Source organism: Tubulanus polymorphus, chromosome 9 (assembly GCF_964204645.1).
Source record: "Tubulanus polymorphus chromosome 9, tnTubPoly1.2, whole genome shotgun sequence".
In the NCBI taxonomy this organism is placed as follows: Eukaryota; Metazoa; Nemertea; class Palaeonemertea; order Tubulaniformes; family Tubulanidae; genus Tubulanus; species Tubulanus polymorphus.
Window position 1 is genome coordinate 10,239,918 of NC_134033.1, and position 25,018 is coordinate 10,264,935.

The 25,018-nt window shown below is 41.1% G+C and overlaps 3 protein-coding genes across 3 annotated transcripts in view; 2 read left to right on the top strand and 1 right to left on the bottom strand.

Annotated features, from left to right (window-relative positions):
* The window catches only part of LOC141910539 (uncharacterized), a 28,729-nt gene extending 22,778 nt beyond the window's left edge, over positions 1-5,951 (top strand). The window contains exons 13-21 of the mRNA XM_074801231.1: positions 1,612-2,166; positions 2,233-2,474; positions 2,881-2,978; positions 3,098-3,214; positions 3,302-3,352; positions 3,968-4,276; positions 4,387-4,591; positions 5,267-5,649; positions 5,943-5,951. Of these exons, the coding sequence (XP_074657332.1) occupies positions 1,612-2,166; positions 2,233-2,474; positions 2,881-2,978; positions 3,098-3,214; positions 3,302-3,352; positions 3,968-4,276; positions 4,387-4,591; positions 5,267-5,649; positions 5,943-5,951 (1,969 nt within the window). The remainder of the gene's footprint in view (positions 1-1,611; positions 2,167-2,232; positions 2,475-2,880; positions 2,979-3,097; positions 3,215-3,301; positions 3,353-3,967; positions 4,277-4,386; positions 4,592-5,266; positions 5,650-5,942) is intronic.
* LOC141910540 (uncharacterized) lies at positions 5,948-17,762 on the top strand. Its single transcript, XM_074801232.1, has 18 exons — positions 5,948-6,145; positions 6,399-6,563; positions 7,030-7,083; positions 10,167-10,407; positions 11,033-11,164; positions 11,550-11,678; positions 11,889-12,008; positions 12,384-12,512; positions 13,003-13,122; positions 13,216-13,329; positions 13,850-13,972; positions 14,125-14,234; positions 14,321-14,382; positions 14,797-14,966; positions 15,286-15,441; positions 15,524-15,658; positions 15,941-16,231; positions 17,710-17,762. Exons 1-18 carry the CDS (start codon positions 5,948-5,950, stop codon positions 17,760-17,762), a joined length of 2,502 nt encoding a protein of 833 aa, XP_074657333.1.
* A 621-nt stretch (positions 17,763-18,383) lies between these two features.
* On the bottom strand, positions 18,384-24,564 carry LOC141910751 (uncharacterized). Its single transcript, XM_074801526.1, has 4 exons — positions 24,236-24,564; positions 19,865-22,851; positions 19,159-19,326; positions 18,384-19,047 (listed from the first exon to the last, which is right to left on the bottom strand). Exons 1-4 carry the CDS (start codon positions 24,535-24,537, stop codon positions 18,590-18,592), a joined length of 3,915 nt encoding a protein of 1,304 aa, XP_074657627.1. The 5' UTR covers positions 24,538-24,564; the 3' UTR covers positions 18,384-18,589.
* Positions 24,565-25,018: the final 454 nt, after the last annotated feature.

A 25,018-nucleotide genomic window follows, 5' to 3' on the forward strand; every position in this document is an offset into this window, starting at 1 on the left:
AAACAGTCCAACCACAACTGAGTCCACAACAAGTCCTACCAAAACTGAGAATACAACCAGTCCAATTACAACTCTGACTTCTACTACTCCAACTACATCTGAGTCGACAACCAGTTCACCTTCAACTGAGTCATTAACCAGCCCAACAACAACTGAGACTACTACCATTCCAACTACAACTGAGTCAACAACCAGTCCAACAACAACTGAGACCACAACAAGTCCTTCCACAACTGAGAGTACAACCAGTCCAACTACGACTGTGACTTCTACTAGTCCAACTACATCTGAGTCGACAACCAGTTCAACTTCAACTGAGTCATTAACCAGCCCAACAACAACTGAGACTACTACTAGTCAAACTACAACTGTGACTTCTATCAGTCTAACTAAAGCTGAGTCAACAACCAATCCAACAACAACTGAGACCACAACAAGTCCTACCAAAACTGAGAGAACAACCAGTCCAACAACAACTGAGACTACAACCAGTCCAACTACAACTGAGTCGACAACCAGTTCAACTTCAACTGAGGCTACAACCAGTCCAACCACAACTGAATCCAAAATGAGCCCTACCACAACTGAGAGTACAACCAGTCCAACAACAACTGAGACTACAACCAGTCCAACTACAACTGAGTCGACAACCAGTTCAACTTTAACTGAGGCTACAACCAGTCCAACCACAGCTGAGTCCACGACAGGTCCTACAACAACCGAGAGTACAACCAGTCCAACTACAACTGAGGCTACAACCAGTTCAACTACAAGTGAGAGTACAACTGAGACTACTACCAGTCCAATTACAACTGAGTCGACAACCAGTTTAATCTCAACTGAGTCATTAACAAGCCCAACAACAACTGAGAGTACAACCAGTCCAACTACAACTGAGACTACAACCAGTCCAACTACAACTAAGTCGACAACCAGTTCAATTTCAACTGAGTCATTAACAAGCCCAACAACAACTGATAGTACAACCAGTCCAACTACAACTGTGACTACTACCAGTCCAACTACAACTGAGTCGACAACAAGTCCTACCACAACTGAGAGTACAACCAGTCCAACTACGACTGTGACTTCTACTAGTCCAACTACATCTGAGTCGACAACCAGTTCAACTTCAACTGAGTCATTAACAAGCCCAACGACAACTGAGACTACTACCAGTTCAACTACAACTGAGACTACAACTAGTCCAACTACAACTGTGACTTCTACCAGTCCAACTAAAACTGAGTCAACTTCCAGTCCAACTACAACTGTGACTACTACGAGTCCAACTACATCTGAGTCGACAACCAGTTCAACTTCAACTGAGGCTACAACCAGTCCAACCACAGCTGAGTCCACAACAAGTCCTACTACAACTGAGAGTACAACCAGTCCAACTACAACTGACGCTACAACCAGTCCAACTACAACTGAGTCGACAACCAGTTCAACTACAAGTGAGAGTACAACCAGTCCAACTACAACTGAGTCAACAACCAGTCCAACTACAACTGAGTCGACAACCAGTTCAATTTTAACTGAGTCATTAACCAGCCCAACAACAACTGAGAGTACAACCAGTCCAACTACAATTGTGACTACTACCAGTCCAACTACAACTGAGTCGACAACCAGTTCAACTTCAGCTGAGGCTACAACTAGTCCAACCACAACTGAGTCCACAACAAGTCCTACCACAACTGAGAGTACAACCAGTCCAACTACAACTGTGACTACTACTAGTCCAACTACATCTGAGTCGACAACCAGTTCAACTTCAACTGAGTCAACAACCAGTCCAACTACAACTATGACTTCCACCAGTTCAACTACAACTGAGACTACAACTAGTCCAACTACAGCTGTGACTACTATCAGTCCAACTACATCTGAGTCGACAACCAGTTCAACTTCAACTGAGGCTACAACCAGTCCAACCACAGCTGAGTCCACGACAGGTCCTACAACAACTGAGAGTACAACGGGTCCAACTACAACTGAGGCTACAACCAGTTCAACTACAAGTGAGAGTACAACCAGTCCTACAACAACTGAGAGTACAACCTATCCAACTACAACTGAGTCAACAACCAGTCCAACTACAACTGAGAGTACAACCAGTCCAACTACAACTGTGACTACTACCAGTCCAACTACAACTGAGTCGACAACCAGTTCAACTTCAGCTGAGTCTACATCCAGTCCAACCACAGCTGAGTCCACAACAAGTCCTACTACAACTAAGAGAACAACCAGTCCAACTACAACTGAGTTCACAACCCGTCCAACTACAACTGAGACTACAACCAGTTCAAATACAACTGAGACTACAACCAGTCCAACTACAACTGTGACTACTACCAGTCCAACGACAACTGAGTCGCCAACCAGTTCAACTTCAACTGAGGCTACAACCAGTCCAACCACAACTGAGTTCACAACCCGTCCAACTACAACTGAGACTACAACCAGTTCAAATACAACTGAGACTACAACCAGTCCAACTACAACTGAGTCGCCAACCAGTTCAACTTCAACTGAGAGTACAACCAGTCCAACTACGACTGTGACTTCTACTAGTCCAACTACATCTGAGTCGACAACCAGTCCAACTACAACTGACGCTACAACCAGTCCAACTACAACTGAGTCGACAACCAGTTCAACTACAAGTGAGAGTACAACCAGTCCAACTACAACTGAGTCAACAATCAGTCCAACTACAACTGAGTCGACAACCAGTTCAATTTTAACTGAGTCATTAACCAGCCCAACAACAACTGAGAGTACAACCAGTCCAACTACAACTATGACTTCCACCAGTTCAACTACAACTGAGACTACAACTAGTCCAACTACAACTGTGACTACTATCAGTCCAACTACATCTGAGTCGACAACCAGTTCAACTTCAGCTGAGGCTACAACCAGTCCAACCACAGCTGAGTCCACGACAGGTCCTACAACAACTGAGAGTACAACGGGTCCAACTACAACTGAGGCTACAACCAGTTCAACTACAAGTGAGAGTACAACCAGTCCTACAACAACTGAGAGTACAACCTATCCAACTACAACTGAGTCAACAACCAGTCCAACTACAACTGAGAGTACAACCAGTCCAACTACAACTGTGACTACTACCAGTCCAACTACAACTGAGTCGACAACCAGTTCAACTTCAACTGAGTCTACATCCAGTCCAACCACAGCTGAGTCCACAACAAGTCCTACTACAACTAAGAGAACAACCAGTCCAACTACAACTGAGTTCACAACCCGTCCAACTACAACTGAGACTACAACCAGTTCAAATACAACTGAGACTACAACCAGTCCAACTACAACTGTGACTACTACCAGTCCAACGACAACTGAGTCGACAACCAGTTCAACTTCAACTGAGTCTACAACCAGTCCAACCACAGCTGAGTCCACAACAATTCATACTACAACTAAGAGTACAACCAGTCCAACTACAACTGAGTTCACAACCAGTCCAACTACAACTGAGACTACAACCAGTTCAAATACAACTGAGACTACAACCGGTCCAACTACAACTGTGACTACTACCAGTCTGAGTCCAACTGTCAGCTCATCCGCGGTAGAAACATCAACCTCCGCAACCACCGAGACGAGCCCACAAACGGATTCATCCACGTCTCCGACTGCCAGCTCCTTGACCACTGACACACCAACAACTACAACTGAGGCTAATACAACTGCATCTTCTGTGATAAATACAATTTTGCCCCTCTTCCCGTACAGTCATTTGAACAATTTCTGCACTTTTCATAATCTCGACGACGGAGTTAGTAATGTGAAACGGGTTCCTGGAGGTATATCTATTGGAAGCTTGAAATATCACTGGTTGAGAGTAAGTTACAATTTTTCAGTTGTTTTTCATGAATTCTTAAAATTCACATTTTTGCGTGTTTGATGTTGGATTATGTTTGTTTAGGTATCAACAAACGGGTATGTGACACTTGGTAGAGAAATATTCAACTCTTCGTCTGCACAAGTGTTTCCGACCAGTTATTTGAGCGCGATCATAGCCCCATTCTGGACTGATTTAGACCCTTCGCCCGGAAGTGTTACTTGTGAAATGAGCACACGAAATGACAACGACTTCGAAAAGATAAAGAATCTCACTCTTACTGCGATTCATACGTCATATCCGACGTCTTCATCGTTCGAGCCGTACTCAATAACTGTGATAAGCTTCATAAACATACCTCAATATCCGAACTACGATTACAAAGGCAAAAAGGTATTTGGTTTAATCGAGTTTCAATCATTTCGTCGTATCTCGTTTCTAAACACATTTGTTCTGAATCGATTAAATCCTGTTATTTTTTTCATCGTTATTGCTATTATCAGGAAGCGACCTTCCAATGCGTTCTGGTGACGGATGGCGTTAACACGTACGGTATATTTAACTACGGTTCGATTACGATGCAGACTACGGGCGAGAGACGTAACGTTTCTATCGGATATTCGGCCGGGAAGAACGATCTCTATTTCAACCACCCGTATTCATTCACCGATAACGCTCTACGTATTGATAACACGTATGGTAATACCGGTACGTCACAAAAACTGTGAATATAGTTGAGAATAGTAATGACGAATATCATTGAGAGAAACCCACAGTATCATTTCACAAAACTGTTATTGTTTTTTTTTCTTACGTGTCTTGTGGAAAATTTACCAGCTATGTTCAGAATTATCTTAATCAATGGGGTACCGACAAACCCGCCTATCCCACCAGATGGCGTGACGAGCAGTAGGTCACAGGACTCACTAAATATACTTCGTAATTCCATTCTTCTACTCGGATATTGGTATAGTTTTCATAAATAATTGGTTCATTCAAGAGAAAAAATCATTCAGATTTAATTGAAATGTAGAAGAAATTGAACGCGGGCGACCAACCATCTACTAGCAAACCTTGCGGATCCTCGCCTGCTATACGTGGAATCATCGATTGCTACAGTAGCACCGCGGGTACCCCATTGATACTGTGGGTGTCTCTCAATGTGTTCTATCTTTTGATGAATGAAATAATCCAGGACCCATTTCTACAGTTCAGTCGGTGACGTTTGGCTCTAGAGTTAAAACGCAGCTCTAAGACTGGAGAACTTTAAACGAGAACTGTGAATCAATTTCCAGATGATATGTAGACAAATTGATACGGTTGTTAACTGTTAATGAATGAAACGAAACCGAAGAAATGCTAATTTCCTGTCTGTTTTTTTAGGTGAACTCGGTCGATTCGTTTATAAACTATCTTTCGACCGAGTAAATCAACCCTCGGTAAATAACTACGACGCTGTATGTAATGATTGGTACGTGTCACGTGACTCAGCCGCTCCGGTCACCGCTTCCGATACGTGTCCGTGCAGCCTACAACAAGCCAAACGCGACTTTCGATTCAATGAGAGTCGCTTAAATTCCGGAACATCGAATACTTGTTACGAGGAACGTTTTGGTACCGCTGCGCAAGATGGAACTCGAATTAAACAACTTTGCTGCTATCACAAACTATCCGACGGTACAGCGTTCCTCGCTAATACATATCCTAATGCCGGATATGTATTCAAAAATCTACCGGACGATGTAGCCGGACATCAAGCGTGTTGTGTAAATAGTAACAACTGCGATACGTTCTATACTCTGAGACCAATCGCTACTTGTTCCAACTATAAAAACCCTTCCGTTGGTGAGTATCTCTTTAAAAAAAACTTACATAAGCAAATCATTATATTACATCTTTTGAATCGTTCCCGGAAAATATGAAGACCTTCATAATTGCAAATGTATATACATTCAATGTTTATAGGGACAGCCATCTTCGAATTGTTTGTCAAATGACATTACCAAACTCACTGGTACCTGTTTAATTCAGTCGTTTACTCCTATATGATGTATTACAGGTACCATGATCGGCGATCCACACATTACAACCCTCGATGGTAGCCGTTACACGTTCAACGCTATTGGAGATTTTGATCTTCTTCAAGGAATGAGCACTAGAAACCTCTCGGTACAGGCTCGACTGACACGAGTACCCGGTTCTTCATCGGCTACTGTGTTCTCAGCGTATGCCGCACAGACCGATAATTCCAGCTTAGTCGAGGTATGTGCAACAACGATCTCTAAAACACAAGATTCAAGATGACAGACATCAAATAGGCTGCGTTGTGTCGGTAGACATCTCAATAAGGTTCAATTTGAAGAATCGGACGTTAGACGGTTTCATAGAGGCAGTCATCTAAAAAGTGTCAATTCGATTGCGTCATGGATGATTCTATCGAGGCAGTCATTTAAAGTCATTGTAAATGAAATGGATTTTCAGTTGTTCTCTTATTCAATGCTGTTGGTTTCTCCAGGTTTTGTTGAAGAACGAATCTAAGATGGTTGTTTTAGTTGATCGGGTACAACAATTTGCGAGCGATGAATTTGATTCAACTGGTAAAGAATTCGGTAACGTTGCGATATTGTCGAATACAAACGGGTCGGTGGTAATAGTCTTCAGCAACGGCTTCGTTTTAGCGGTAAGTGGCAAACGAGAGAATTGAGATATCTAGACGGATATAGTCATATACCAAATGGAAAAAAAGATATAGACTGAGTTGAATTACAAGGACAGGAGGATTATGAAAGTTGTATGCATGGAAATACGTATGAAATACATGTATGCCACTTTATTATTAGACTCAGTTCATCATGAACATCGCTACATTTGCCCTTTGCCTAATCCAGTTTACACTCCTAAATTAGATCAATAGATTTATTGTTTTGAAATTTCAAAATGATAACTTGGTAAAGTGTATATGATTGGATGTATGGCTGAAGTATTACTCAATATTTACGATGATTTAGCTACAATTTACGACTGTTTTAAGCCAGGGAGATGTATAGGCCCTAAGACAATACATTTTGTAGACCAATACATTTCAAGTAAAATATGTGGACGAGATAAACTATAAGTCGCACAGTTCGTCTTGAATATATTTCTAGGTGTCTTTGGGCTATAAACAACTAATCGGCAACGTTAAACTGCCGTCGGAATACGTCGGTTCAACTCGAGGACTTCTTGGACTGGTCAACGGCATCAAAGCGGACGATTATCAACTTCGTGATCGGACGTCACTTCCGGACGATAGCTCCGAATCACAACTTTATCAATTCGGACTCTCTTGTAAGTGGAGTCCACCCACCGAGGCGGCCACCTTTGACCACGTGTAATTCGATGACATCACACGATATTTAATTGCAATATCATCAGTCACTTGGCAAATTTTCGAGCTGCAATAGATATTTACCCTTTTCCTCTGCCTGTTTTAACACCTTGGTATCATCTCAATTCAGACAATTCTAATAGTTAAACCATTCTCAAAGATCTTAAGATCTTGTATCAATTACAGTGATCTTAGAATTATCACTGACTGCATTTAGATTTTTGAATTAACGGACCCCCGAGAAACGATAGTTTGTATAGTGCAGATCTCCTCCAAGGTATGACTGGATTTTTCATCGGACCGTCAGCGTCAGTATGAACATGTGATTGTATTTTTCTCCAGGGCGAGTGAAAACCGGGTCGTCATTGTTTACGGATACAACGTTCAACGACACAGATCAATCGTCATTCGTTCCTATTTTCTTGGACGATTATCGCGGCAATCTTCCAGCTCTGTTTAATAATAACGAAACAAGATATAATTCAGCCAGCGCGGTAAGCGTTCATACGCCCCTCTCTCGTGTCTTGCAATGCTTGATAAGGTTTTCTTTAACCGGATGTTTTTTTATTAACTACCGCGTATATTAACTGTATTTTTTAAGTAAAAAACTGCCAACATACAACATAGGTCAAAGAAAGAAAAACTTCATCGAACTTTTCAATTAGAAATTTGCATACGTGTGTCCATATGACTATTTGTTAAATATATCATATTGCAGGTTTGTTTCAACTCTGAGGTATTCATGCAGTGTATGTACGACTCTGCTCAGATGGGCACCGAGGAGGCTGGAAGATCGACTGTAACAGCGTACGAGTTAGCCAGCAGTGAAATCAAGTATCTCAGTAAGTGGCGAAAACGTACAACAAGACAGTGGAGTAAGGGAACATCTCAACGTTTCAATAGTTCCGTCAATTAGAATAACTGTCTAGTAATTGGTTTAAATGAATGAACTCAAATTTTACTGAATCTGCGCAACGCGACCAGAGACATCATCTTAGCTTTTAAACGGAATTGAAATTCAAACATTTTGTGATTTTTGTGGCGTCTAGAATCAACATTGATAAATGTCGTGGGCCGGGCCAATAATTTTGCCGATGATATTTCTAAACGCATTTGTGATCGACTATGAAACAGCTGCGTCCATTATCATCGGTTACATTCATAAACATGGTGACTCAATCAACCAGGACTCAGTTCCACAGTTCTGAGTTAAATTTGACTCTAGAGTTAAAACATTGAAAATGAAGTAACTTTAACTCAGAGTTCACTCCAACTCACAACTGTGGAACCGGGCCCAGTTCCACAGTTTTGAGTTGGAGTTAACTCTGAGTTAAAGTTAGTTAATTTTTAATGACTTAACTCAGAGTTAAATCTTAACTCGGAACTGTGGAACTGGACCCTGAATCATGAATCAGCGCTTTCGAAATGCAACCATTAAACAAATTTCCCGGGAAGACCCCGAACCCCTTGAAAATAGTCGCGAATTTTCCCACGGTTACTGCCTCGTGGGGTCGGATATGAGTCGGGCCGACGTCAACTTGCCTCCGCCGCCCCGGAAAAGAATCAATCATGTTTGTGTCATTCGTTCGTGCGTCATCGGTCAATCACGCTACCCTACACTTTGACGGGTGATCATGCTACCCTATTCTCACACGGACGATTACTACGTGCGATAACCTTGTGTTTTAGCTTTGATTTCGAAGTAAACATTTTTATCCTGTCCTTGGTAACTAGGAAATAGTACGCACCTTACGATAATAGCAACGTACAATGAGTACATATAAATCATGTATCCGACTCTAAGGCCAGGGTCACGGCGGTCTCTACTTATACGGCGCTCATACCTGAACGCATAATTAAGTATTCATCATTTCCCCCTCAGAAAAAAAACTTCCGACTTAATTAAACATGAATCAATCGTGTGATTTCTCTATGAGGAATCAACGCACTAATGAGTGCGCGCGCAGTCAACACCAACTACGGCAGTGACGTCTATTGCTCTTGACAAATATGATAACAATTGTTTCATTGCACTCAGGATACGTTAAATTATTGTATACACGTCTCACTTTCTGTTGGTTTGAATGGTAAACTGCCTTATTCGCAGTCCTATCGCTGTGGAGACATTGAACCCCTCACAACTCGGTGAAAAAGCATACATTAGTTTATACGGTATTAGTAGTACGGTAACAACGAACCCGCCCATTAAATTAATATTATCTTACAAGTTTATTTCTTTACTTAAGAAGAGATACAATACATACAGTCATCACTATTACATAAAAGAAAAAGTTACGGAAAGTATTTCTACACTGTAAAGTGTAGTAAAGAAAAATGACAAAATGGGGACATAGATAATCTTAACAAAAAGCTATGAACAATATAAATGCCGAATTAACATCAAGTGAGGGTGCAGTCACAGAGAAGTTGTAGCTATAATTTCAATATTATATGCCTTTTCAAATTCTGCATGAACATATCAATGTTAGACGCTTGCTGAAGTTCAGTCGGGAGAGCATTCCAAACTCTATGGAGCGGCTGTGGTAGAAGGGCATGGGTACCAAGAACTCTCAAATATTTATTCAAAAATTATATATTAAGTGATATTTCACGATCATGAGATCTTATGTACGTACTATAGTGGATATTGTTAATTCTATGACGTTCGTTCCGAAAAAGTTCCGTACACGCAACGCAGAGGTTTTAATCCCACCGGGAGCTTGAGCGTTATCGATTGTGTAAGCGAATTATAGCGTGCAATAGTGAATGAATATTGAATTATTTGTGTACGTTCGTTTTTTGTATCCAATTGTAGGAAATTTTCCGCCTGTTTTTAATCTGAAGCCGATAATCAACGTTGAAATCAACGTCGCTACGCAAATCTACGTCAACGTCACGGATCCGAACGTCAATCAGACGTTCACGCTATCTCTGATCGCTTATCTGCGATCATCCGGGTCGACCGTGACGCTTACCAATCAGAACGTCTTAACCATCCACGTCATCGACACGCAGCCAATCAGCATCGAACTCATAGCTCGCGACGTTATGCAAGCGTCGTCTGCCTATCAACCGGAAGTGAGGCTGTGTCACTGTCTGAACGGAGGAGTTTGTTCGTTCGGACATCTTGAATCGATTCTTCGTGAAACAAATACAAGTGAGTTCAACCCGATTAACCATTGCGTCACTGGCTCCATCAATACACTACCAATGACCCCACTATTCCACACCGCTAACTTTCACTCCAAAAATCGCAGTTGTTTAAGAACCTGAACTCAGTTCTTATTGTTATAATTGACAGTAAAACTAAAATTAGTTCATATTCATCGCTGCAGACTTCTAACCCTTTTCATGTCGCTCTGTAAACAACCTAGGGATTATGATAACTGACACAGTTTTATTTTACAGATCGGTTTTATTTGGCGCAATGCGACTGTCCAGCCGGATGGGCGGGCGCCCGGTGTGAGACGAGCCCCTGTAAACGTACCCCTTCACCCTGTTACGATCCCAGTTCATGTGTCGAATTCAATGTAACGAATTTCCGATGTGGCCCATGTCCACCTGGGATGAACGGCAATGGTAGTAAATGTCTAGGTATGCTATCGAATACGTCACGGCGATCTTTTTCTATACTTTCCTTGAAATTGATTAATTCGCGAATTCTATGACTCCTCGACGAAGCTAAATACATGTAGCATTAGAAGTAAAATACCTTTGTATTTGTATCACTGTGAAATGGATAAAAAAGGTATAAAACGAATAAAATGAATGTTTTACTTCAGATATAGACGAGTGTTTGGTGAATAATGGATACTGCGAGGACGGATGTACCAATACGTTCGGCTCTTTCAGGTGTGATTGCACAACCAAAACTGGTTTCTCAATCTCGCCAACTAACTCCAGCAGATGCGAAGGTAAAAACTTTCGTTTCAGTGACAATATTACATTGAACATCCTCGAACATCATCTAGACTCGCCAAGACACGAAACCCTGCCACACTAGTCCGAGTGCGCAGCTAGTATATCCGCAGCTTGGATGATGTCATTATTAACCAATCAGATAACTGTTATAGCCCGGGTTTCTCCATTTAAAAAGTTAATCCATGAAATTCCGCGCGTAATAAAAGCCACCGTAGGTCTGACACGTTACACTGGCTTTGAATCCTAGTGTGATTTAATGATGCATCCAAGACCACACATTACAAGAAAGACTTCTTTGTCATGAGATCTAAATAAAGTTCGAGTGTTTGGTAGATGAGGAATTTGCAATTTGAATCGCGTGGTTTTATTGTATTTCAGATGTAGATGAATGCGCCTATGAAATCTATAATTGTTCGGGAACTCACGAAGTTTGCAATAATGTAGTAGGCTCGTATGAATGCAACTGTAAATCGGGTTTTACTCGCAACAACCTCGGAGTCTGCTCAGGTAAGAACCTTATTAAACTGCACCACAGGCACTCGCCGACCCACTGATATATTATCTATAAACCCGAGAACTGTATCCCAAGCCCGTCGGCGAGTGTTTGTTACCGTATCAAGATTCTACGTTTCTGATTAAGCCCATCCTTTCAAAGTGAATGCCTATCGACTGGCTGATTTTAATTCGGAAGACATTTTTGACGTGTGTTCGTTTCAGATATCGACGAATGTTTGAATCAAAACGTTTGCGACAATAACGCCATCTGTAGCAACAATGCAGGCTCATTCTCGTGTCGTTGTAACAGTGGATATTACGGCGACGGTTATAGTTGTCAAGGTAACCGACAGTTGTTTATTTCATCCGAAGAATCTCTTCAAATTAATTATTTTTCTACTTGAATCTCATTTACAAATAAAAACCCACAGTAGATATATAGAAAATTGTATTTTCTAACAGTTTCGGGGTTACTTCTAAAGCCAAACGCACACGGCGCCGAAAAAACGTTTTTTTCCTCGTGAACGTGTTTTCTGTTTCGGCGAAACAAATTTTTTGCCATGGGCTTAAACCCAATCATCAGAGAAACTAAAATCAACCCCGAAACTGTAAGACTCAAAATTCTATATATCTACTGCGGGTTAATATTTGTTAACTCTACGCTAAAGATTAATATCAGCTCACTATAGTCTTAAATCCCATTGTTTTTCTCTGTAGATATAAATGAATGTGATCTGCCGTCTTTGAACCAATGCCAGCAGTTATGCGTCAACACAATCGGTGGTCACTACTGTGATTGTTATCCAGGGTATGCGCTAAAAACTGGTAGTAACTTCGAATGTCAAGGTAAAGCTACAAATGCTTATCCGTCATTTCCCTTCTAAGCATTTACTGTCTCCTATTGTATATTCATATCAAATCGTGACTCTTATATTTTGTACATACCTCAGCAAGAATCATGACCCCAAAATACTCGGACTTGAACCAAAAAGAAGCGGGTCTCTTCATGAATCGATGAAATATTTATTTAAGTAGGCATATGTAGACATGTTAACGACGGACGCACTTTATTTTGCAGTAACTGCGGACAACGTTTGTAATAACGGATCAGTGTGTGCTCATAGTTGTATGAGAAATGCTGGTCAAGACCTTTGTCATTGTAATCGCGGTTATACACTTGCTTCAGATGGATTCAATTGCCTAGGTAGGTAGACTTGACCACATCCCGGAGGACCGAACAATGGCGGTTCGAATCCCGAAATGAGTTGTAATGGTGGGTTTGAATCCCGAGTTGTAATGGTGGTACATAACGAAGATCCTTATCTTTTAATTTAAGATGAAAACGAGTGTGAAAATTTAAACCCGTGCAGCGACTTGTGTATCAACACGATCGGAAGTTTCCAGTGCGCATGTCAAGACGGTTTTAGTTTGGAGAATGACCAGAAAACATGTTCGAGTAAGAACCCTAAGTGATATCTATTTTTTCGAAATGTTATTTAATTCAAGTGATAATGCGTGTATGTTTGATATTTGTTTCCATCTCGTGTAGATATTGACGAATGTTTGTTGTCACCGTGTGGATTGAATGCGCTCTGTACAGATCTCAATGGTACATACACATGCGACTGTATGTCCGGATTCAGCGGTAGCGGTTCCTGTGAAGGTATGTTACGGGTTATCAAGGGTATGCTACGGGGTTATGCTACAGGATGGTGCCCTAGGGGTTATACTAGGTGCACTATGGGGTACGATACGGGGAATCGTAGAGGGTATGCTAAGGGTATCCTACGGGATAATTTACGAGTTGTCCTAGGGGTGCGCTATGGGGTATGATACGCGGAACCCTAGAGGGTATGCTAAGGGGTATCCTACGGGATACTTTACGGGGTATCCTGGGGGTGCGCTACGGGGTATGATACGGGGAATCGTAGAGGGTATGCTAGTATTCTACGGGATACGTTACGGGATATCCCAGGGGACGCGCAACGGGGTAACCTAGGAGGTGCACGCTACGGGGTACTTACTATACGTAGTATCATAGGAGTTGTGCTACGGGGAACGAGACGGGATACGCTAGATGATATGCTAGCGGGTGCACGCAGCACATAATCGAAACAAGTCACAAATGAATCTTCAGTATACGTATGTATATATGATAACCGGTGTCGCCATTTCGTTTTTAGATGTAGATGAATGTAATGAGAATCCGTGCGGAGTGAATGCGGCGTGTTTGAATTTACCCGGTATCTACACGTGTTTGTGCGATGAGGGTTACTACGGAAATCCGGATGTCTCTTGTTCAAAAGGTACGTTGTGAAAATAACGATTGCGAAATATTCTACAGCGAAGCTTTGCGTCTTACCCCTATACACATCATCTCGTGTTACCACCAGACTTCAGTTGGTCATATTGTATCGTAGCTTATTAAAAGAATCGCGTCATCTTTCTTTCGTTATAGCTGATATGATCTACGCCGGAGAATTACGACTGAAACAACAATTCAATGCCGATTTATTGAATAGAAGTTCGATCGCTTTTCATATTTTGTCTAAGAAAATAGAACAACGGGTAAGGCGAAGAAACCGCTATTAGAGATATTCATCCGTTGAATTGTATAAATATCTGAATTACTATGTGCTCGTTTATATTTACAGCTGAACGATGTGTTTTCAAACCAATACCAGAATTTCAAATCTGCCACGATCAATAGCTTTAGGTATGTTACCATCAAATTGAGACTAGAAATTAAGAATACTTTTAATACCCAGTCAAATACCTTCAGGTTTAAGTCTGACGCGCGAGAAATATCCAATGAAGCCGAATTTGACGCATTCATTTTTGGATCTAATGCACCTTTGATATGTGTACAATGTATGCTTAACAGTAAATTGCCTTTATCACGATTGCCACCTTTGATCACTTGTGGCTCAGGCAAAATATCTTTTTCCAACGCCGCTTATTGTGATGACGGCCCATCTTCACTCCGACTAAACCGGAATACACTTGCTGTCTCGCGTGGAACTTTATATCTGTCTCCATGCGATCCGGCGCAAGTGTGCGCACAGTTCACATAATTCTCTAGAAACTAAGACTGAAATCTGAATTGTTTTCTTTTTGTTTGTTTTTCTAGTGAAGGAAGCACTATCGCAACTTTCTCGCTGGGTTTCAGCTCGGGTGCGAACACGCCCACGTACAGCCAGCTACAAGACACATTGAGCAGTTCAGTTAATGAGTTACCATCCGGTGTCTGCATCATCGTCGGTGTTGGAAGTGCTTATTGCACCGGGTCTGCGGTGTCTGGTAAGCCTAAGCCTTTAAATCTTACAACCTTCTCAGTTCTTCGTCAAATCTACTCCAAGACCCAGTTACCGGTACATCAAAAAGTTCAAGTCTAAAACGGCTAAGTTTGAATTTTGTCCTCTTTGAAAACATAAGGTAACCACCAGCAGTCAAACAGAAGATTTAAATTTAACTTTTCTGTGAAAGTTGACGCTATAGTTAAATTTAGTATTTGAGTTCATCTTCAATCAGCGACTTTGAGTTTACCCTTAATCTAATGAGTGAATATAGCTCTCCTTCTGGGTCCTTTGATATATGTTCTCGATTCCCCTCTCTTCAGATTTTGATGAATGCAGCAACAAAAAATTTCACTCATGCCCTCAAACAACTGAGTGTAGAAACACGTTTGGCTCATTCGAGTGTTACTGCGCCAGTGGATATATACAGACCGGTAAATCTACTACTAATTCTGCTGTCGTCATTCCGGTCTGTACAGGTACGTGCAACACACGACACTACAGTGGCAAGCGAGGGTTCCTCTGACAAACTAAACTTTTTTTTCTAAATTTTTTTTTTAGATGTGAACGAGTGTTTGACCGTATGTAAATCTGCGAGTACTGATTGTGTAAACACTGCTGGAGGTTATACGTGTACTTGCAAAACCGGTTACGTCACGAATGGAGCCGTGAATATATCCGCTTCCGGTTGTTCAGGTACGAGTAATGACACCATGCGAATACGTCATTTTGGCCGTAAACTTGGTATTTAAACCTCGGTCGCCGCTAACACATGACTGCCAAAATGACGCACCGCGACTTTAGATAAATAACCCATACAGCGGTTGTTGAAAGAGTGTCACGCGTATTGTCGGTCATAATTTCGGGCTGTGACTTGTCGTGACTTCAGTGAATCTTTTTCTTAAATGACCCGATTTTTGTATAATTTTAACATCCCGTTTCTATATTCAGTGATTTGTGTTATTATCGATTTTGTAGTAAGTGAAGTAAGTGGTGATTACTCGAATAGGACATTAGGTATTCTACTCGGGGGTCTACTAGGCGGTACCGTTGTTATACTGCTGATTGTACTGATCGTACTGAAATTGGTGGTGCCGTCGTCGGAGCGTTCCGTTACTCAAACACCAGTGAGAAGATTCAAACCTCCGTCCCCGACACGAGGAGCTGATGACGACCAGGCGGAAACTCGTCTTCCCTGGTGGAAACGTGTGCTGACACCTATAACTCGACCGACCAACAGAATCCAAGTCCAGCCTGCATCCGAACCCGGTACATCAATGGCGTGAGTCCGGTCCCGTGTCCGATTAAGACTATATAATCTCCAACCCCATCCTGGTTCTTTGATTTACGCGCTTTCATTTTACCCTCAATACCCAGTTTAACTATCCTCAGCTATGACGTAGAACTTTATTAGCGTAGATTAGATGATGCATATCGTATGGGCGATGATTGGGTCGGAGCCAGTGTTTTATCGAGGACTTCAGAATGTGATAAAATTGTGTGATATTTCTATTTATTTTGTGATCGCCACAGATATAAAATACACTGGTTTTTAAAGGTGTTTATGTTTACTTATAATCATCTTTTCTAAACAGCTTTCAAAGAATCTATTGCAATTATATTATGATAGAAATGATAATCAAATATCAGATAATAATAAAAAACCATAAAAATGATAATATCTTCCATTTATTGTCATGTAGCTATAATTTGTAGAAATATGAATGATTTATGATATAATATGTAAGACTTTCACCGTCCACAAATAGCAGATGAAATGATCCGGTTTTATCTATGCAAAGTTTTTCTATCGAAATTTATGATATTGATAATAATCATGATGATGATGATGTAAATTTTAATGAGTTTCGATTGTTAATAAATTAATGATGTTGATATTGATGTTTTATGATGTTACGAATGTTTATTTTCTGGTATAAATAAAGAACAAAACATTATTTAATGCTACTTACTGCATCGTCGTGCTTTCTTCTGTGGTTATTAATACATGTCCTTATAATATCAATGATGAAATATGCTTTTATATTGCATATTTATACAACTCACAGAATAAAAACACTGCAAAAACAGATTCTCAGAATTAAAGGCAGTTTCATATATGCTTGAACAAATAGAACCCAGGATTTAGTCATGCAAACGAGATTTTGATCTTGAAATAGGGATTGTCCCTGTTATTTATTTGGCTGGTAAATTTCGTTTGATTTTTCGATTGAGTGTCCCTTACAGACCCACCACACCTGCCGAGAGCGAAACAGGGGGTTTGATCACGCTAATGAGATTAACAATTTAGACTACCGCGCGACTGACACTGTTCGAGATTAGGTAGTTCTCTAGGCGTCGACCATTCTCGACATTTAAATCGGATGTTGAAAATAGGCGCCTATGTAACGATTATGAGAAGAGACGGCGAAATTACTCGCACTCACCCGGGTCTTGTACGTAGAAAGTAAGCGCGCTAACCAGTGGACCAATAGAACTAGTCCACTTGGCTAGTGGTTATACAGCTTGTCGCATATGCGTAACACCTAAACCTCGCATAAATCATATTTGGAAAAGTCTATGTTTGTAGTACGTTCATCTACCTTCATCATATCTGAAACATCAGACTGTATTAGGCACTGTTTGTGAAAAGTGGTCTGCATACCCATTCTTACAAAGGAAACTTTCAAACACTGTCCTAACCAATGTGCAACTGTCTAATGAGTATATGCTGGTTTGTAACACAGGATCGAGTCCCATGAGGGCTACGGTTACGGCCGAGCAAGATGAAGCCGGATAATTTGCATCTGACAGCCCGTGCATAACAAATCAATCAGTCCAACAGACCTCAAATTACTTGTAACAATCAAATACAGCATGTCCGGGACCAGATCCTCTAAACCGTATCTTTAATGAATCAGCTCAATAGACCTCAGACTCTCTACAAATATATACATGTATTAGAATCAGCATCTTCAAGGCCATAAATACTATTATTCTATTAGTCGAGTAGAGAGATCAAAATTATCTGGTTGCATATTGACCTGAATATGATGCTGAGTTAATTATTATAGCTAGTCTGAAGTGTATTAAACTGATTTTATATAAAATCATTTAAATTCAAAATTTCTGCCTATGTATGGCGCAGCAGATGCTGTGTTATTTTTGAAAGCTATTGTGTGAAGTATGTTGAACTGGTCTAAAATACACCACTCGTTATCGGTGTCGTTTATCATTATATGTAATTTGTCATTATCTACATTATCTGTCATTATCGATGGCATTTGTCATCTGCGATCTGAAGTGAGGAATTAGGAACAGAAATTGTACTAATTCTTCAAAGGAATATCTGAGATAAATAGGTTTATATGTAAACTATTGTATACTTTTATTCTATCTAAAATTCTTAATATTTGAATAAAATTATCACAGTAAGTTTGACATTCATTTATACCGTATATACAATGTACGTGTATACAATCTATTTTCGAACGTAGAGTTTAAGTGAAATTGAACCGATTCAAGTTTGCGTTAGCCGAGTACGATGGAACTGGATCCAGAACACTGTGGAACTGGTGTCCAGAGCTGTGGAACTTGGTACCGAAGTTCTCTTTTGTACGTAATGTCCTAATCGTCTCTACAGCGAACTCGAGCTCCTGGAGATTTCTTCACAGATCGTCGTGAACTATTTCTGCTTCTATTCTGTGCGTTATGAGTTGAGGTTTCAGCAACCGGCTCATTCACCGTGGCCTCTGATCCAGTTTGAACATTGCTATTATTTATCTGTTGGTTTTCTGGAACAGTTTCAGAATTCTTAACAGTATCGGCACCTTCAGTGCCAGCGCCAGTATCATTGTGTCCAGCAACATCAGTAGCATTCTCCTGTTCGGTGTATTGACCTCTGTCTAAATCAGCGACCCCACTGTCCGGTTTATTCTGGTTATCACTCCGGTTTTCAACGACATCATTGTTGTTGTTGTTATTATTAGCCTCGTCTGCGCTTGCTGTCGTCTGTTTCTGGCCGCCTTGCTCATCTGATTCCATTCTGTGCAATGAACGTTCCCTCTTTATCTTTAAGATTTCCTCTGCAAGAAGAATTAATTCATTTCAAATTTTACCGATAACTGTGGAACTGAATTCGGTTCTTTGATCATCTGGTATCGTTAAGTCTTTATAGAAGTGACTTCTAGACTTACTTCCTCGTTTTTCCTTCGGTGGTACCAGATACAGGGTGTTGACCTCTTCACCGCACGACTGACATGGTTTAGTATCGAGATTCTGTAGTTCTTTAGGCGTCAACCATTCTCCGATAAAACTTGCTTCCTTACATCGAGGACATTCCATCAGACGTTGAAAATAGGCGCCTAAAACGAGCCAAACCTTTGTTTGAATTATATACGAAATAAATCTAGATAAAAATGTCTGTAGTACATTCCTCTACTGAATTATCTTAACCCCCTTCTGATTATATTGGGCATTGTTAGTGAATAGAGTGGTCACCATACCTAACTGGTACCAACACAGAGCGCTCGAAAATTTTGAACTCCAACTTCACCGGTCTAATATGTGGTTTGCATGCCTGTTTGGTATGCATGGGGTCACAGGTTCGAGCGCTGCCAGGTATAGGGATACGGCATGGGCTTATCTTTTTTTCTGCGCACTAATTTTGCCTTAAATATTCCTCTTAGCCCATTAGTAACAAGATCAAGGCCCAAGAAATCTGTTAGATTTTGATGTAAAAATTTCACATTTTTGCGTTGTCCGTTTTCTAATTATGCCCTAATATGTATGTTCATGGTCCCACCAGATACAAAACTGCCTTTGAAATGCTTTATTTTAGTGAACTGACTGCAGCTAACTGATGACTATGCCTGTATTTGTGTTAGGCTGACTAGTGATTACCTGGAAACTGTTCTAAAAGTCGTTCAATATTAGCGAGAACTTGTAGCATTATAATCCACAATATTTCTGTCTCTTTGCGTTCCGTGTCTTCATCTTTAACCTCATAACCGAGATGTCTTAAATCAACCCGAATTACTGAACTACCGTCATCATTGCCTTCATTAGACACGCGTAGAGCAGCCTGATACTGAGCGTGTTTAGCCATCATTCCCAGCTTCCAGTGAGCTAGATACTGTAACTGATAACGCGGATGATGCAACCGAACTGTTATGCGTTGGAATAGTCCGGGCGGGATATAACGAGGGAACCGGTATAAGATACATACACCAGGATTAACCGATACGTAATTCCAGTCAGATCGAACATTCTCCGGTTCGTCCGTGTGACGTAACCAAGCCAATAATGTACGACTGACGTCTTTATCCGAAGCTTCTTCGGTTGCTTCTGCCGACAGGGTATTCCCCGATGAAGTGGCGTCTTTATCGTGACCCTGATTGACCTTCTCGGCGCTACGAGACTGCCGCTCGGAGGCACTGCCATTAATCCCCTGTTTCGATCTTGACCGTTTTACTTTCACCTTTTTGTCGACGTTTAGTTCAGTATCTTTCTTATAGTCGTGAGGAGTGAGGATATACCCGCCATTCTTCAGCCGTTTACCGAGCGGATATCCGACCTCGAAGTATTTGTTAAGATGCTCCATCGCGTCGTAGAACGAACCTTCGAAAGGAATCGCATTCGAAGCCATCGCTTTCAACATATCTTTCTCCAACACCGATTCTTTCACGTATTGTTCTTTATATTGTATGAATTTTTTCACGCCGAGACCTGCGGCCTTGAAGCAATCCTCCTGCGCGTAGTCGAGAACGTCCGTGACGTCATGACGCATCAACGCGTGCATCACTTCCGGTATGAATGAACTGCGCAGTACAACGTTATCCCTAAAAGCCGGGTGATTAGAATCGTAGAATATTTTACCCGAGTTATGGAGGAACTCGACGATGTTCGTCATTAAGTGTCGCATGCCGCATTTCGCTGAAGCCATATCAACAAATTCGGACCATTTCATGATGGGAACAGGCATCAGATTTCCGTGCTCCTCGGTGAGGTTCTCTACTTCGAGCCACAGTGACGGGATAACCCTCATCACCTGAGGAAATAGAGTCTTATTCATCGCCATTGTTTTAATAGCGGTTACTAGTTCATCCATACCGCGCATCGTAGCCGAACTGAACGCTATCACATCCGGGTATATATCCTGCTGTAGTTTTAACAGATTCATATATAGTTTGTATTGTTCGGTGAGAGCTGGTGAAATCTGAGTGCGTTGTTTTATCTCCTGCACATCTCGCTCTATCGTCTTCAAATGTTCGTCTATATAACGGCTGATACTCTCTTTAACCTCGGCACATACCTGCAACGCCTGGGCATCCGGAACTAGATCAGCGTGAGTTCCCACTACGATCACGATTAGATGTTTTAACTTGGCAAGCAGCCAATCGATCCAAATTCCCAATTTCTCGTAGAAGTTGCGACTGTTGTATTCGGCCACGTTGAAACAGAGTATTATCAAACATGGCGGCTCTAAGAAGAAATACTGTTCGCACTGGTAGAACGTGTTACCTGACAGATCCCATATTGATAGATTCAACGGTTTACTTTCAACAACCTCCTCCCTCTCTTCACCACTGTTGTTATCTACCTCTTCGAGTTTAATGTCGGTAGCAGCAGCTCCCGCTGGTCTCGGGGTCGTCTGGTTCGTAAGATCAGCCGTCTCCAGGGCCACGTCGAATATGTCCAGCCCGACTGTTCGGTCTTGTTCGTTCTCTAATCTTGGTAGTTCGTCCAGTAAAGTCTGTATCATACTAGTTTTACCGGACATGAAAGCACCGACCGTGAACACTTTAATCCCTTGATAAGTTTTACGCCCGGTGTTCAACTCCTGGAAATACTGAACCATAGCTCGCAGACCGCACTCGCATATATCTAACGGAGGGTTTATCAGCGGATTGCCTTCAACGTTTACCCGCTTATCAGTATCGTAGCTCAACTTCTTTATCAGATTTCCGTTTATCGATTTGATGACGTTGTTGCTCAAATCGAGATCTTTCGACATCAGAATCAAGTGTTCGGGAAAGCGCACTATTTTATTATCGGACAGATCGATGGCGGCTATTCGGCGTTTCGGCGGGCGACGCACATTTATCGTCGGTAATCGATCTATTTTATTCAAACTCGCGTTCAAATAGTCCAGTCGCGGAAGCGTAAATATCTCCGGCGGTAAGTAGGTCAGCCGGTTTCTAGAGATATCGATCTCTTTTAGGTACCGTAGATTTTTAACATCGGGCGGAACATCCCGGATTACATTCCCAGCCAGATAACACAGTTCCAGTCTCCGTAGCGGTTTTATATCGCCGAAAACGCTAGCGAGTTTATTGTTCTCTAGGACTAACGAGGTGACTTTCTTTAGCTTTTCGATACCCTTCACGTTCTGTAGCCGGTTATTAGAGGCGCTCAGTCGCGTGATATTCTTCAGACGCCGCAGTACGGTCGGTAGTCTTGAGATGTTATTGTAATCGACTCGAATCTCTTTCAGTTCGTCCAGGAATTTCATCGCCTCCGGAAAACTTTCGTCGTCCAGTTTATTATGCGCTACGTCAAGTTTTTGTAAACTGCTCAAACCTTCGATCAGATCTTTAGTAATGGCGGTCAATCCGAGTTTATTTAACTCTAGTCGTTTCAACTGTTGAGACATGATGCGTAAATTTTCCAGACTGTTCAGCGATTTGTCCATCAGTCTCAGACCGACAGCGAGTTGTTTACGAGGTGACGGAAGACGGTCCGGCTCGTAATGGCGGCTACCGCGGAATCCGAGTTGAGCCAATGGTAGTAGACCATTCTGCAGATACCCGGATGATATCTTATTCACGTCCGAGCATTTTTTACCGTCTGCTATCGGAGTTTCATCGACCGACGAGACCGAACCGGCGCTACAAGTAAAAAAGAAACATAATAAAGCTTTACGACGATTGACTCACAACATCCTAAGATCTGACCCACAATATTCAAGGCAATTGAAGCAGAGATTATTGACCCACAACATTCAGAGATTATTGATCTAAAATATCCAGAGACCCACAATATCCTAAGATCTGCCCTACAATATTCAAGAGAATTGACCCACAATGTTTAAGAGAATTCAAAAAGAAGTAGAAGTTTCAAAGGTATTCGAATCAGCGTAGAGTTGAGACCTCACGTCGAGTCGAGTTTAACAAGACTCGATTCATTAAAATTCGCAATAAACAATTATTTGAATTTTGATGAGAAGTAAATATTCATACAAACTTTAAACATCCAAAAACTGGTATATTTGATCACGAAAAGTTCGTGATTTTATATGCGAGTCCTCGTAATTCACAATTCATACGATGTTTATTTCTGTCAAAATTGACGCTTCGACCACAAACATTATTTGTATAGATAGTTTACTTACTGTAAGTGACCGTTACCCTGTGTAAGTACGAGTAAGTACGAGCTTCTATGCACTAATGTGATATGTAAGACTCGTTTAAGCTATTTCAAGTATCATTAATAACAAATCGCGTTTGATTGCGACGGATTAAAATCATTTCCAATAAAAAGAATCCGTGTTGTAATAAATCATAGTTTGACGGCTGTTCTGTGTTTTCAAAGTTATACGGAACAGGTTCTCCAAAGAATTATCAATACGCAGGTGCCTTCCTTATACACACCTATCATCATTCATTACTCTTGCTTGATTTTTAAATCTTTGATAGTTTGTAGCGAAATCTGTTTAAATGTATTATATAACATACCGCGCAGGTAAATTGGACGACGTCATACGTAGTTACATTTAGTCTAAACCTGAAAGACTTTGTAAGGCAGAAGGTAAGAGATGGTTTGGTAAATCTACTGTCGATAAAAATGTTTTAATTTGTGATTTTCTAATTCGAATGGAATTTCCTTTCAATTTCAATTTTCGTAGAGATCGTAGTCAGCAACCTCATTCACATCTCAATTCTTAGCACGACACTAGGGGTTTGTAAATTCAAGAGAACCTTAAAACGCAAAACCGTATCGACTGCATATTCTAAACCAACAACCGTTAGTAAACACTCAATCATTTACTCCTTACGCATTTAGTCCCAACAGTAAATACAACGAGATGGATAGTACTTTACAGGTTAACTATAATTAATTAGACAAACGAGCTTCCGCTACTAATTTAGTACAGCTTCATCGGGTGAATGGGGGAATTTCAGTCCCAGTGGTGTTGTTGGCAAACCAAAGTTGACACTAAAACTATTTTCCTAATTTTTCTACCAAATACTCCCGATACACGCTATCACATACCTGGAACTGGCCCTCGACGAGGCAGCCGATGAAACTCTCTGGTGATGATGCCTAGGTGAAGGTCGTTCCGTCACTGTTCGCAATGTTTTAGGTTCAGTTACAGTAACTTTCGGAGGAGGAGTTACGAAAGTGACGCTGTTCGTCGATGCAGATGTGTTGCCAGTTTTACTCGAGGAGTTGTGTTGTTGATTACGAGTAGATTTACTGGCGATTAAAGACGACACCCCCGACGAAGTTTGGCTAAGCGTATCAGCACCGTCCCTGGACGAGGCCGCCCGCCGCGATATAGCTTTTGTCGACATCGCGGTCGTTTTCTAAGGTCGTATTGTTTACACGTCAATCTAAAGCAGCCATCTGTAAAACAGCAAACAAATTCCAAAATAAGACGAATACAAACGTTCTAAATACTTATTAAAGTTTATATCATGCATTAAATGACGTTTCCATTTCTATAATGGTTTAATTTGGGTTTCGGTCAATAATGATTTATTAGTTTGAATACAATATGAATCGTGATATATTAAAACTATAAACGCGTGTTTGAATTCCTTCCGTGAGTGAGCGTTTTAATTTCCTCTTCACTGAGTTCTTCTTCCTTAATTAAAATCTACGTGCTGTTTTCGATTGGTCAGCGGAGTTGGCACAGACTACTGTCCGCCATGCGCACATGACCTCGTTGGAAAAGAATATATATTACTATTAAGCGACGACTCAACTGTATCTATTCAAATGTCAAGTCGTTTATAAGTGCAATCATTCCTTTATTCATAATTGCTCTAAAAA

Coding starts and splice junctions, on each gene's coding strand:
- LOC141910751 (XM_074801526.1), bottom strand. CDS start 24,537: ATGTCGACAAAAGCTATATCGCGGCGGGCGGCCTCGTCCAGGGACGGT. Junction 22,852..24,235: donor TCGTCGAGGGCCAGTTCCAG/GTATGTGATAGC, acceptor TTTTACTTGTAG/CGCCGGTTCGGTCTCGTCGG. Junction 19,048..19,158: donor ACCGAAGGAAAAACGAGGAA/GTAAGTCTAGAA, acceptor TTCTTCTTGCAG/AGGAAATCTTAAAGATAAAG.
- LOC141910540 (XM_074801232.1), top strand. CDS start 5,948: ATGATCGGCGATCCACACATTACAACCCTCGATGGTAGCCGTTACACG. Junction 7,084..10,166: donor TTAAACTGCCGTCGGAATAC/GTCGGTTCAACT, acceptor AACGTCAATCAG/ACGTTCACGCTATCTCTGAT. Junction 13,330..13,849: donor CGGTAGCGGTTCCTGTGAAG/GTATGTTACGGG, acceptor TTTCGTTTTTAG/ATGTAGATGAATGTAATGAG.